This window comes from Accipiter gentilis, chromosome 25, assembly GCF_929443795.1.
Source record: "Accipiter gentilis chromosome 25, bAccGen1.1, whole genome shotgun sequence".
Classification (NCBI taxonomy): Eukaryota; Metazoa; Chordata; class Aves; order Accipitriformes; family Accipitridae; genus Astur; species Astur gentilis.
This window is the reverse complement of record NC_064904.1, coordinates 10,084,110-10,099,059: the sequence shown is the minus strand read 5'-3', so window position 1 is coordinate 10,099,059 and position 14,950 is coordinate 10,084,110. Positions and strand designations below refer to the sequence as shown.

The 14,950-nt window shown below is 40.4% G+C and overlaps 2 protein-coding genes across 4 annotated transcripts in view; one reads left to right on the top strand and one right to left on the bottom strand.

Annotated features, from left to right (window-relative positions):
- Positions 1-14,950, bottom strand: part of WDR25 (WD repeat domain 25) — a 736,496-nt gene that overhangs the window by 627,158 nt on the left and 94,388 nt on the right. The gene's annotated exons all lie outside the window — the stretch shown is intronic.
- Positions 1-14,950, top strand: part of BEGAIN (brain enriched guanylate kinase associated) — a 153,288-nt gene that overhangs the window by 134,568 nt on the left and 3,770 nt on the right. For 2 of the 3 annotated variants that reach the window (XM_049829048.1, XM_049829046.1), the window contains 2 exons: positions 10,217-10,324; positions 13,836-13,919. In XM_049829048.1, the coding sequence (XP_049685005.1) occupies positions 10,217-10,324; positions 13,836-13,919 (192 nt within the window). The remainder of the gene's footprint in view (positions 1-10,216; positions 10,325-13,835; positions 13,920-14,950) is intronic. The other variant, XM_049829047.1, reaches the window with a different exon arrangement.

Below are 14,950 nucleotides of genomic sequence, written 5' to 3'. Positions count from 1 at the left end.
TATTAGGAAATATATGAATAGCTGCGATAAACGGTGTCAGGAAATCACAGTGTACAAATTTTTGCAAAGCTCTAGCATGAAAGAAAACTGAATCTTGAGAGTACAGGTCAGTATTCAGCCTGTGAGCCAGATCTCTGAATGCCATGAAGAAATACTGAGGGTTTTGAATCCATGTACACTTTCCTTCATGGCAAAGATAGCTTAAAAGACCTCTTTCCCCTAAAAAGGGGTTTTTCTATTTTAAAGGGTTATTTTTTACCAGCCTGGCTTTCAGGATGGCAACAAAGTTGTGCCAGCACAGCTGATGGGGCCATGAACTGCTTTGTGGCAGGCAGCAAAGGCCTTTTAAACCAGATTCATGACTGAAAAAAAGGACTGTGGAGTTACACTATAATGCAGAATAGTTAAGGAGGCAAACGAAATTCCAGCATAGCTCTGAAATGGCACAGGGGAGAGGAGAACTGATTCAGGTAAGACAGTCGATCTTACAACATGGAAGAATGTTATGACATTTCTCTTGACCAAAAGGTAGAGTCTCTCTCATTTACACAAACTCTGAAAGCAATGGTTCAAGTGACCACCCTGAAGAGAAACATAAGGAACATACAACAGTGAGTTTCCTATCTGCCTGTAGGAGCAAATCCTTTCTTAAAAATATATCTGTGTTTTATTTTCTTTGGATTTGATCCCAGCAGTCAGATGGGGAGGAAGTGTTGCACTTCCTTTATAGTAAAGCTTAATCAGTACATCGAGAGATCCATTCTGCAGCCTTTCCTTATACCAGGAGAGTTTACTCCTCAAACACTAGTCAGCAGAAGTAGCGGCCCTGATATGAGGATCAAATGTGACTGTATCTAGCAAAGCCTTATGTAACCGCAACCACGCAGCAAACATCATTCCAGCTCTCTAGCACACTGTGCCTGTCCCTCCACCCAGAGTTTCTCAGCAATTCCAAAGAGCCACGGTTAAACCTGTATAAAAAAGCACTACAACAACCACCACCAAAACAGCTCTGCAGAAAACTGCATTAGGAGGCAGACGAGACTTGAGTAACATATTAGCAGGACTGGAAGCAAACTTGTCTTTGTTCAAGCAATTTACATAATGTCTCCTCTTTTTTAGCCTTTTTTCACACCAGTTATTTAATATAGTCATTATACACGGTTATGGCACTTTGAATTGGGATGCTGCCAAAAAGATACTATTTAGCAGGGTCTGAGGGGCTAGATATTTGAACAGAGCATTTCACTTATTGAATTTCCCCTGCTCTGCCTTGAAAAGAGCTTATAGGGATTTTCTTACAATGTTCTCAAGGAGCTGGGGTTGATTAGGGGGAAAAAAAACCCCACCAAACCTTAAATAGCTTTACCTAACATGAGATTTTACAAAGTAAATAGAAGAGATATTTTTTAATAAAAAAGGAGAGACTAGTTCACACAGAAAAGACACAAGTGCATTATGCTTATTGCCTCTACTACACTTGCAATTTTCCAGCTAGCTTACCAAATCTTTCCAATCAATATCCCAGCTGATGTTTCAATGTATATTAAATAGATTTAAGGGCTGAGAAGAGCAGAACATAAAGGCATACATGCATTGGATGTGGACATGTATATAAGGATCAAATTCAATAAGAGGAATAGACCTAGTCGTGAACTGGGGTAGTCAGGAGACAGAAGCCTACAGGATAACAGTAATACCAGGATTACTATAATACCAGGATTACTATCGTGACAAGCGCTGTAGGGAGAGAAGACCTGCTGGGACTGGCTCTGAGCTGGCCAGGCACCACCAAGCAGGGCTTGGACACAAATCTGGCTCAGCACAATTCTTCACTGCAAGAATGGATCTTATGTACTCGAGTGCAAGTATAAACCTAGAGAGGAAAAGTCAGCCTTGCCACAGGAGTGTGATAAATCAGACCAAACTTTTCTGAGAGAAAAGTATCTTAATTCCCAAGGGAGAGCATTTAGCTAAACAGTTATTTTAAGACAGCTATTACAAGGGGAAGGGGAGGGGAGCTTAATTTTTCTTCTACCCAACTAATTATTAAGAAAAAATGTCAAAAGGTGACAGGAAATGTGAATTTAAAAATTCCCAGAGCAGAACAAAATATTAAACAGCAAAGTACTGTAAATAGTCTAGCCTTAGTTTTGTTATTTGGTTGGGAAATTGCCCTTGCTTAGGTAGTCAACTCTAATTAGAATTCACTTGCATATTAAAATGATCTGCAATTAATATGAATTAATACAAGGTTCCAAAGTTCAGAATTCCACATTTTCCTCCCTAGGCCATTTTACTTCTTTACTCAGAGAAATTAATGCAACTTTTTCTTCCCAGTCCATTTAAGTAGAGTCTAAGCAATATCCTGTCTCCAGTAATTTCTCCACTTCCACAGATGAACCTGTGTGGCTAGAAAGCTTGAGCATCAAACAATCAGTCATTAGAGTGACAGCTTCAAGCTGCAAGCTTGGCGAGCCTACCTTGTGTGGCCTGCAGTAATGGTACTTCTCCTTTTCTCCCCATTCACATAACTTCTTTCTTCTTCTTGCAAAATATTTCAGTCCTTACCAGTAGCTCAACTGAAGCCTCTATTCCTTTCATTTCACTGTGACCATATAATTCTTTTTAGTTATTCTGATGCACTCCTAGGTAAAATTACAAAATAAAAACCCCCCCTAAGCTATGGCAAGAGCAGGCAATCTAGCCTCTTCCTGAGCCAGCCCAAGGGTCATACAGCTGTCACTTCCTTTTATCCCATGTGTTCATCATAAGACAGGCCTGTCGCATTGGAATAATGTTCTTGCCACTATCTTCTTGACATGGAAGCACTCCAACATGACATACATTTTTGTACTAGGTAAGGCCTCAGGCACAAGACACATCAACAACGTATCTTCTCTGACCCTCCCAGAAAAATGAGCATTTTAAAATCCTTAATGCCATACATTTGTCTCTAAAGAATGCAGCCTTGCTTGCACTCTTGGCAGCTTGGAAACAGAAAATCACTTTAAATAAATCTCTAACATGCCATTGAAAAAATACGATGAATTAGTCATTACTCCTTACCGTAAAGTAATGGCATTCCTGAAAGCCAGGCGCTACTAGCATTATGGAGAGGTGTTGAGACAAGGATGGTTGTCCTGGGGATTACTGCTGTGGGAAGCAAAGGTGAGACAGTGGTACGTCATGAAGTGCAATCAGGATGCTGCCACAGCCTCTGCATACATCCCTACACATACCTGCAGTTTTGTTTGTAACTTGACAAAGAATTACCTTATAAATTAGCTGAATGTTTGGCTCTTTTACTCTAGGTGTTTGTAAAGATGCACATTCCTAGACTCGTGGATTCAGCGAGTCTATAAATGAATAACTCCTTTGGATACTCATTTTACTGTTAAACCAAAATAAGATTGTTATACAAAGAAGTAAAATGAAAAATGCAATACGTATTAAATGGTGCTTTCAAGCAATGATCAGCACCAAATTCTGTACCCTGGGGATAATTACATGAACTGGTATCTGTTGATACAGTTTCATTATTTATTGAAATGTCTTTCATTATTCTTACTTGCTGTTTTCATCTTGCCAGTTCACTGTTTTTATTACAGTTTCTGCCCATGTGTAAAAGTCAGTGTGAGTAGGGGATATCCATAGCTAGGCTCTTAACTGGCAGATAAACTCCTCACATAGCTCCAAAGCATCCATAAACATGCACGCACACAAACACATATTCTGTCATAATAACGTAAAGATCTGCAGAGCAGAAACTAACATGCAGTAATACTTAAAATCATGAATTACTGCAGAGAATACCCAGTAATATCTGCAAATATAAACCATATTTTGCTTTTTTATGAGCCAACTGATAAAACATATGTTATGCATATGGTCTATGAGGAAGTACTGTAAATAGAACAGCTGTTAAGTTTGTTACAATAGAAAAAAGGTTTTATTTCCACCACGAGTTTTCTTATTCTTGTTTTCTTTACATAGTCAGATATGCCCCTGGCCTAGTCATCCCCCACACCACCATGGTTTCAAAACTGTGCCTTCCTCAGCAGAGACCATAACACACCTGGATGGGAGTAATAGTGCACATAAGCTTGAACTAAGCAACATTATTATCCTCTTCAACAGTGAAAAGTTTCCACACCTGATGGGAGAGACTATTGCAAACTCTCCCAACCTTCAGTTCCACAAGGGATGACAATTTTTACTTATTTCTCACCAGGATATGAGATATGCACTGGCAGGTGCTATAAACCAAATTCATCCTCATTCATCATTGAAGTACTGTCACTGAACGATCACTGAGAATGCATGGAGCATCTGGGTGCCCTTTCTTTGTGATAGATAACACACTCTCATCCTCCATAATTAGTGTAATTACCAGTAATAATTAGATACTGCTTCACTGGCTCCAGAAGACATGCATTCACATGCACCAAGTCTAACCTGAGTTCTGTTTGAAGTCTTGATGGAAGACCAGGGAGGAACATAAGTGAACTTACACCACATTCAATGCATACTTGTTCCCTATTTTATTACGACCTAGAGACAATAGAAGCATTTACTTCTATGGCAGATGTCAATATTTGCCAATAACAGGATTTTAAAATATGGTATATCATAGCAACCCCAGATGCTGCATACCTGTTACCACAGCAGTCAGGTGAGGTATGGTAGCCATAATTTGCTACAGAACTCACAGAATCACAGAATGGTTGACTTTTGAAGGGACCTCTGGAGGTCATCAGGTCCAACCCCCCTGCTCGAGCACCTAAAGCAGGTTTCCCAGGACCGTGTCCAGATGGCTTTTGAATAGCTCCAAGGATGGAAACTGCCCAACATGTCTGGGCAACCTTTTCCAGTGCTCGGTCACTTTTACAGTAAAAGTGTTTCCTGATCTTCAGACGACACCACTTGTGTTTCAGTTTGTGCCCATTGCCTGTTGTCCTGTCACTGGGCACCACTGAAAAGAGCCTAGCTCTGTCTTCTTTGCACCCTCCCTTTTATCCACATTGGTGAGAGCCCACCTGAGCTTTGTCTTCTCCAGGCTAAACAGTCCCAGCTCTCTCAGCCTTTCCTCATAAGAGAGGTGCTCCAGTCCCTTAATCATATTCCTGGCCATTTCTTGGACTTTCTCTCCAGTATGCCCATATCCATCTTGTACCAAGGAGCCTGAACTGGACACAGTGCTCCAGGTGTGGCCACACCAGTGCTGAGTAGAGGGGAAGGGGCACCTCCCTCCACTTGCTGGCAACACTTCTCCTAATGGAGCCCTGGTTACCTTTGGCCATTTTCACAGCAAGGGCACATGTTGCTGGCTCATGTTCAACTTGATGACCACCAGGACCTCCAGGTTCTTTTCTGCAAAGCTGCTTTCCAGCTGGGTGGCCCCCAGCATACATTGGTGCATGCGGTTTTTCCTCCCCAGGTGCCAGGCTTTGCATTTCCCCTAGTTGAACTTCATAAGGCTCCTATCAGCCCATTTTTCCAGCCTGCTGAGGTCCCTCTGGATTGCAGCACAACCCAGCCACTCCTCCCAGATTTATGTCATCTGCAACTGCTCTGTTTTATCCTTCATAAGATGATTTCAATGAGATTATAAAATCTTGCCTTAAAATACGCAGACCTTGTTTTGAAAGCATAGCCCCACAAGCACTTGTTCGCCAGCTATGATCCACAGGGCAACAATAAATACATTGCAGACACCTTACAGCACCTATTAATATCTGCAATGCAAAGATCATAACTGGTGCTCTGTGAGAAAAGTACTGAGTTAACAGTGTTACACTGATCCAAAAAGGTGGGGAGTTTCTCCTGTGAAGTGCTATCTTCCTCCTGGGCAAGCACAGTAGTAAAGAAAAAAGGGAACAAAGTTCTGCCTGTATTCCACACCCAAAAACATTGCAGTAAACCTCTGCTCAGGCATTCAGGATGGGATACCGGTGCCACTTTTGTGGTATTTGTAACAGAACAAGTCTCTCTCTCTTTCTGTCTGTCTCTCTCATTCTGTCAGTCATTCTTCATACTTACTAAGAGGTATTTCCAATGGAATGCTACTGGCCACTAATACCCTGATGGTCACTACTACCTTTATATTATTCTCACGGTAGTATTGAAATGCTATCCATTTAAATGTTCTGTACAGGAACATCAAGAACAGATTTACTTTGCCATGTTTGAAAAGGCTGACATTTCCACAGACCAGCACTGCTCATTTGCGAAATTGAGACTGATTTCAAAAGGTCTATACACATCTCAAAGCTCCCACAGGACAGCAGAGACGACAGTAAGCAGCCTAGTCTTGACTAATAGGCTGACACTGCTTTATGGCAAGACACTCTCCAGCTCCTGGAAAGCATTGAAGGGAGACTGAAACATTACCAGAGAGACAGCCAACTTTTAGGCTGCTCCATTTCTGCTGAAGGACTAGACTAGGAACCTTTGTGGATCCACTAATACGCAAGAAAAGCAGATCTTTTCATCCAGCTTTTGTTACTTTCCAAAATACACTTACCTATTAATTATTTCATGCTGTATCAACCTACCGAAACTCTTTTCACCCCACTTATACCACAGATAACAGGTGCAGGAGCTAGATGATATCAAACACTTTTGAAAGTGACACCTTATATTTTTACGGATCTGCAAATATCTGAGGGGTGTTGTCACGGTGATAGATACAAATTATGAGAAAAACAAGGTTCCAGACAGAGATGATATCTTTTATTATATCATTTGATCCCTTTGTGAAAAGCAGATACCCAATTCCTTCATCAGATCTGAGAAGGAAGCAGTGAGGCTCATGCTAAATCCAGGCTAGGAGCAAGGGCTCCGAGCACTTGGTTCCCCCAGCATCAATATCAGCCTGCGCACCGCTGGAGTCACCCAGCAGTAGGAATTTGATCTGACTCAGACACGGGCACATGATTGCTGTTCTCTTGTGTTAGTCAGACACTATGGAGCTGTATTCTTTTATGCTGGCTCAGTGCCGGGGAAGGAGGCAGGGGCAAGATGCACTGAGCTGACTCCACAAATATTTCTGAACAAAGGTACACCAGAAGCGCAGCCCATTGCAGCCTATAGCTATGGGATTTTAGAGTGGACTTCAGGAACCCTCAGCCCAGCTACAGGCTATTGGCATATCAATAACACCATTAACTTAATCTGTTACTGAGTTTTGAGAGGTAGGTTGTTAGCATCTGCCAAGCAGAAAGTGGTGCCAAAAGGAAAGAGGAGAGGTCACCAGCCTTATGGAAGAGCAGGAGGACAAAGCACGTAAAAGCTACCAGAAATAGAGGGATCTGCCGAAAGTGGTTATAAGTAAAATAAGCATTTCTATTTGTAACTCACAACCATAACATTGATATTACGATTCCCATCCTCCTTTCATTCCGCTCTGACATCTATACCTGATGCTGAAAATATGATTGTCCAACTGCAGCTGGAGAGCTCAAAGTTGTAGTCCCCAGTAACCAGCAATCCTTGTAATACAGTGACCCATCACTACCATACCATCTCTTCCAGCTGCACCATTTTCCCCAAGGTAGTGTCAGGATTAAGCCCCTGTCCTCTTGTTGCCACCACTGGACCACAATAACATCTGGCTGAAACCCTGAACTTTCAAAGATGGACACACTGTATGTAGTCAATATGCCAAAGCCTTTCAGGGTCCTGTCACCCTTGGGGTGGCTCATTTTGCCACAGTGAGACAGGATCTTTGCTCACATCAACAACACTGGGTTCAAGAGAAAGATATGAATGTACACTGGTGGAGAAGGCTGGGACTGATCTTTCTTTCTCAGTCCCCCTCCTCCACAGGACTGTTGAGATGTTTATTACTTTGGTGTCTATGTGCTGACCTGTATACTATAAATTTGGACTGAGGCAAATTTTACAGTTCAACAAATATAAAATATTTTTTAAAGAAGTCACACATAGTCAGACACAAAGTCTGGAAAACATCAGCCCAAAAGTTATCATAACTGAAATAAAATGAAACTTTTATTCAGTCAGATTCAGCATTACTCAAGGCAACGAAAAGTACTGCTTCCAAAGCCTGAATGTGCTGCCCTTATATGACTTTCTCTCTGCTGAAGACTATAAATCCTTGATCAGATGATCCTTCCTGAACTGTAAAATATATTGAGTCAAGTTCAATTTGGTTAGGCAAGGGCAACACTTACTGAAATCAGAGAGACTTAGAGCAAAAGGGGGTCCTACAAATCAGCTGCCCTGGCAGTGAAAACTTGTCATACAAGGACTGATAAAATCTTCAATACAAATGGTTATCTGGAAGATTAAGTCTGTACTCAGTGGACCTGAATCCTTCAGAAGCATGAAATTACTTGGAAAATTGAGGGGACACATTTTCCCCAGGTACTTTAGTCACTTGTCTACCTCATTACACAGCTAAATACCTTTGGAAATGTAATCTTCAATCATACTCTAAAAGGAGACAGATTTCTAGAGGTGCACAGATGTCCAAGAGGTTTGCGAAGTGCCTAGTTGTTTGGTTCACAATAAAATCAATGAGAGTTAAGGGCCCCACGTAAAACCATGTCGATCTGCCTAATTAAAGAACATAGCCCCTAAGATCATGTGTCATGTTGAAATCAGTAAGGTTGAAGCTCTTGCAAGCTCTCAAAGCTACACTTTGGCTTTCCATGATACAGTCCTCAGGCACCCAGCAGGAGCACCTGATCAATGGGAACGAGGATGGGAGAGGTGTCAAGCCTGAACCAGCCTCCAGGCACGGCTGGGCTGTAAGGACAGAGGTCTTGCAACAGCAGGGAACAGACAGCCCATAGAAAAGCTGACACTAAAACAGGCCAGGCCAGACCTTCACAAAGACACTTCAATCATATCTACACTGTTTAAAGCAAGCCGTGGGTTTGCTTAGACCGTTTGAGAACGTGTTATTCTTTAAATAGCAGCTTAGGATGAGAGTTGCCACTTCCAATTTAATCACCCTTCTTTGATATAGCCTGGTGCTTTGCAGCCGGATAATTAACCTTGATATTCAGTCAGACTTCAAAACACACAACTCCCGTTGCTGTCAATTAGCTGACAATGTCGAGTGTGTGTTGATGGAAGGTTTTTGTGTGACCCTGGCAATATGGCATTCAGGAAATTTCAGTAGCTAATACAATCATCCAGCGGGAGAAAGTCCTTCACAAATCACTCCAACAATTTTAGAATGGGAAGTGAGATTGCAAATTTGTCGCTGGATTGAGTTCGCTAAACAACACAGATGTACATTAAAGTTTACCCTACTTTCTGTTCTTACTGCAACACTGCTTTCTAAAAGATCCATCCAGATATTTGGCAAACCCTCTTGTTATCTGGTCTTGTACAGCTCTGAGCACAAGGAAGATGCCTTGATCTCAGCTAGAGCATTCAGAAGCTACCATATTTTTAAATACTAACGTAAGGCCAGAGGCAGGGTTATAAATGATTGTTACAAAATTATTTTTTATATATAAGGCAGTGCAATAAACACTGCAATATGAAAATGGGACACTGTATCGGAAGGGCCAGTGGCACTTTATTTTTCCCACTGATTTCTTTGCATTTATAATAGAGTTACAGGCTACTGGTAACAAGCTTAAATTAGTGGGCAGCAAGAAGTTTGAATCAGACTATTTTCCTGTTATCCCACAGTGGATCACATTCTGCTAATGGGTGTTAACCCCACAATCAGACAAACATTCATCTTGAGAAATGAACAACCTCATTCAGGGCTTTTAAAGCAGCCAGCACAGTCAACGGCTAAAAAGAAATTGGCTCAAACACAGCTACTTTCCTTTTTAAATATTGTTCTTCCTCCCTGATGAGAATGGGAGCTAATGGCATAAGGGAAACATTCTCGTAGCAAAAGCCAAAAGCTGCCCAAGTCCCTTCCAGGTTAGAAACACTGTCTTGTGATGAAGAAGGAACAGCTGATGCTCAATCGAATGCTTTTGCACAGGCTAGCTAGAGCCTTTTGTGAAGGTTCCTGATGTGAGCTCAGTTTGACTTCCATATTTTCAAAGTACTTTGCTTCATCTGCTGAGTGAAAATAGCAAAAAATAGAAAAAGAAAAAAAAAAAACCAACCCTGGTCTGTTGTGCTTTTCCCTGGATTTGAGAATGACATCAACCTTTGGGCCTTTTTCTGATCTATTCTGACAGTAGAAAAAATACTGACTACTCCATTTTCTACACAGGGTCAACATTATGAAGAGGAAAAACGGGCTTTGAGCCATGAAATAATTGCACTCAATAATCACTTAATAGAGGCCAAGGTGACAATAGATAAGTTGTCAGAAGACAATGTAAGTATTTAATTATGGATACATGTTGAGATTATATTCAAAAATAAGTTAGGCCATGCACTTGCCATGAAATTATAGAATAATTTCTTATTATTTACGTAAAATGTAACTTGTCACCAAGACAGTTAAAATTCATGTTTGATTGTTCCCATCATTTTGTGAATTCAGCTCTCCTTATGCTGTGGGGTTGGGGTGAGACTTTTCATTGACATTTTTTTCCTTATGTCTAACCTAAAACTGCTGAAAAAATATTCTAAGAAATGGCAGTATTCCCACACTGATTTTGCCATCAGTTTCGGTCTAGTACAGTGCACTGGTGGAAGCACACGCTCAGAGCTATTGCGTGGACACACGTATGGAGTGAGGATTCATCATAAGGATTTTAGGCAGTGCAGAGCCCTACATTTCCTGCAGTTCCTCTGATCTTTCAGTCTTTGCTCACTGAAATGGGATGCCCAGCACAAGTGAGGTCTACCAGCAGAAGTTAGTATTGACCCAACCTGGTCGCTCAGATTATTGCAGGGAGTGGGAGTCACATTTTCCCCAGCTGTGGTTCATGTGGAACAATTTACCTATCTCTGTGTGGAAGGGAACAGGGAACATCTCTGGTGATTGTCACCCTGCATCTCATTAAACACTGCTGAAAACTGGCATGTTCACTGCAGCTGGCAATCAGCTCATGAAATCCTTCCAGGGACAAACCTAAAAAGACAGCAAAAAAAGGAAGATTGCAGGCATTTAGTTCATTATTGTGCCATTCCTTAAACACTTAATAAAAAATTCATCTACAGAAGACATGTTTCTGTTAGCACTTATTTTTCAGCATCTTACATTCAATCTTCCCATACTTCATATGAACTCTTAATCATAGGAGGGAGCATTTGATCCCATTAATATGCCTGTTAATGTGAATTGTACCTATGCTATTAACAGCTTTCCAACGGAAACAAAGAGTTCACAATCTGCCCCTTTACTTTTATAGAAATTGTGTTGAAACAACAGTTACTTCATAACTCTAATAGCTGTAACTAACTGAGTGTGGTAAATGCAATGGGCTACATTTAGGTTTTAGAAGCACAGGTATACATCCAGACTAATTCAGCTGAAATCAGTGGAGTTATTTCAGATTTAAAATAGAGGGGGAAAAATTATAAAACTCTCCTAGCAAGTATGCATGCATTTACACTACTTCATGGAGTCAGGTTTGAGCCCAGGTTTGAAGAACTGTTTTCAATATTCATAGTTTCTAAAAGGCAGCTTAGACTGGACTGGAGTTCAGAGTACTCTTCTTCCAAGAATTATTCTGAACTACTCTGAACATTAGAGTATGGTCCAGAAGCCTCAAATAACAGTACCACTTCTTCATACTTGAGGTCAATTCACAGACAAAATTCTGCCCTTATTTATGTAGCATCACTAATGAAAGTAAAGGTTAAATTCCAAATTTTAAATAGAGAAATATGAAACAAACCATTAATGTTATGCCTAATAAGTAGAGACAGTGTTAAACTGAAGAATCCGACACAGGGAGAACATACTTTTCCCTTGCCAGCATTTCGTCCTTCAATTATATTTCCCCTTATTCTTCTGACAGATATGTAAAATGATGCTTTTGATGCAAAAACATGTTTTACAGAATGGGAAACACTTTTGGTATTGATTGCCAATTATTGTTCTAGTTGCTACAGATGTGGCTAGTTTCCATTCAGAGAAACATTAAAGGACAGAAAGTCACTCCGGTCACATGCCATATCTCAGCATGTTGAGAACAAAGTACACGTGGCACATTTAACTCACATGTAATTTTTCTGTAGTAATTTTTAAAGCTGCTAAAAATAAAGTGTCAGAAACACTTTTTGTGCTCTCCATGACAACCGCTTCACAGAAACAGAGGCACGGAGCTTTTGAAAAAAGGATGGGATTTTGGAGTGATTTCATTTTTGTGTGCTTAGTGATGCCATATGGGACTTGGAGTACTTGTCTGTTCTATACTTTGTGCAGCAATATATTATGTGTTTAATGTGCATGTAACATGTCAGAATCACATGCACATGCAACAGATTTTGCTTCTAAATTGAATTCTTGCATTCCTACTGTTTGCATCTGTTTTCAGGAATAAAAATAGTGTGTACTGATATAAAATTTAAGATGTACATAAATGACCGTATCTCCCCAGTACATTTAAAGCAGAAGTGGCATCTCCAAAACCTCATACAGACACACAAAAACCCCACAAACCAAGAGTATCTAAAGGCCCTTGAATATGAAGATATAATGAGCTAATGATCATAGGAAAACTACATTTACTACCCCCGTGCCTCACAGACTCCCAGGAACATCTTGTTGTACTTATTATAGAATAATTTTTAAATGTTTTTTCAAAACAGAGGGAATTTCCACCTTTCCTTTTCATAGAAAATTTCATTATCAGCTTTAAAAGAACAAGTGGAACAGTAAAAATCTGCATGCAATAAAATTATAACATTAACACTAGAGAAAAGTAAAAACATTTCAATATTCAACACCTTTTCTCTATAAACATTTTCTGATTTTTACAGAGTAACACAGCCTAGTGTCCATAGTACCTATATGCTTTGTCTATCTCATCTATGCCCACCTATAAAGTCAACTTCTGAAGCCAACTTTGTTTTTAATGGCACCTAGATGAGTTAAAGCAACATACAACACTTACCTCCAGGGACCCAGAGATACTGGCTGAAGGATACAGTTACGGTCATGTGTGCTAAATTAAATTTAGACAAAGGGCAAATCTATGTACTGAATTTTCCCATTAAATAGGCTGTGGGAGCCATTCAATACAAAAATAGTATAAGTGGCTTGTTTAAATTCTCTTTTTCCCTGTGTGGAAATCTCATGGTAACTTCTTACCCAGTAAAAATACCCTGTTCCGCAGCACCAAATATTTGCAGTGAGATTTAATATATTTGTATAGCTGCATTCTGCAGGATATGAAAGGAGCCAGGAAGCAGCAAGAAAGTTTCATAAGGAGACAAAGGCCTTCTTTTAAAAAACAATACAATGTATATTTCTGCAATGAATTTCTCCCACAGCCTCATAAGATTATGTAAGCATTTTCTAAAGTAGTATCTTAGTACTGATCTGGATAATAGTCCGTAAAAATGTCTGTTCTTAAATTTTCTTTTTGCTTAAAAGATCACGTCTATTTTAGCCTTCATAGAGCCATGCATGTTAACAGTATAAAGTCCAGTTCCTAATGGTAAGTATTCATCTTTTAAAATGCAGAGTACTCTTCTGTAGTAACAGTTGTCAAAATTTTCTTTTTAGTAGTTTCGTCAGCCCTCACAGAGCAAAGGGGCAAACATCTCACGACCGTGCAAGAAACACGGAATCTTAATGTATTGGAAAGTTAAAGTATGCTCCAAATTTCCCCAAAGTCAATTTTTAAAAGATTGCTCAGGCATGGGAGAAAGGCTGAAAGCCACAAGCTATTTACAAACTTTAAAAAACAAGCTATTTTTTGTTTTTCTAGGAGCTCTATAGGAAGGACTGCAATTTAGCTGCTCAGTTGCTCCAGTGCAGCAAGAATTACGACAGGGCACATAAGCTTTCGGAGGTAATGTGACCAAACTTGGTGAATATTCAAAGAAATAAATATTTTATGGAAAACAGGTTATTTTACATGTATCAATTCCAGAACTTGTCTGCCCTTAAGGCTTTGGTTCCCCCCCCCTCCCCTTTAAGCAACACAAGGGCTTGTGCACCTGCTGGTATTCTGTGCAGCTGAGGGAGTTGCTGACAAAATCACAGCCGGTGATGGAACTTGGAGGTACTCTCTTCCCCAAAACCTCTGCTATCCAGTAGAATGGGCCTGCACTGATCCCATGAAAAATAAAGGTTTTAGCAAAACCAAAGTGCTGAGAACCCGAGACTGCAAAATGCTGGGGGGGGAGAGGGGGCAGGGACGGGGAAGAGGGGAGGGTGAGAGCAGGGAAATGACAAGCTGCAGGCATCAGAGATTCTGATATAATCAATTCTCCTCCTGAAGCTATTTTCCAGTCCAGCTAATTTCTAAACTTGAATTTTAAAATGGACTGACAGAACAAATATCTTTTTCTAAAGCAACCAGAGCACTGAATGATTGATTTCCAAGGTGTAAACTTTAATTAATAATCCTCGCCTCCAGGGAAACTAGGCTTGAGAAACAGACGCCTTAAAGGGGAGGTAAATATTATCTTAGTGAACAGGACTGTCTTTAGTGATGCAGGCCCCACACAAAGCAACAGCACCTTCCTCATGTATATTGCTTAGGTGAAGGTCACGGAGAAAAGCCTTCCCTCCATCAGTCCCATCAGGTTAATGTCCCCCCGGATGGTCTCTCTTGTGCAATTCTGCAACAGAATAATGCAAAATTGAATGTGGAATGTATACACCGCTTCTAAGCCAGTAGACAGCTTCAGAGCACTAAACAACCCTGGTAAATAAAGACAGAGCAAGACTTTTCTGTCAAATGGGTGATGGTTTTCTGGAATGGAGATAGAAATTCCAAATTAACCATTATCTTGGTCGTGTTATTTTTTCCTAGTAACTGACTTCCCTGAGCAATTCATATCCAGGAATTGTCATGACACTGCTCGCACTTGAAAG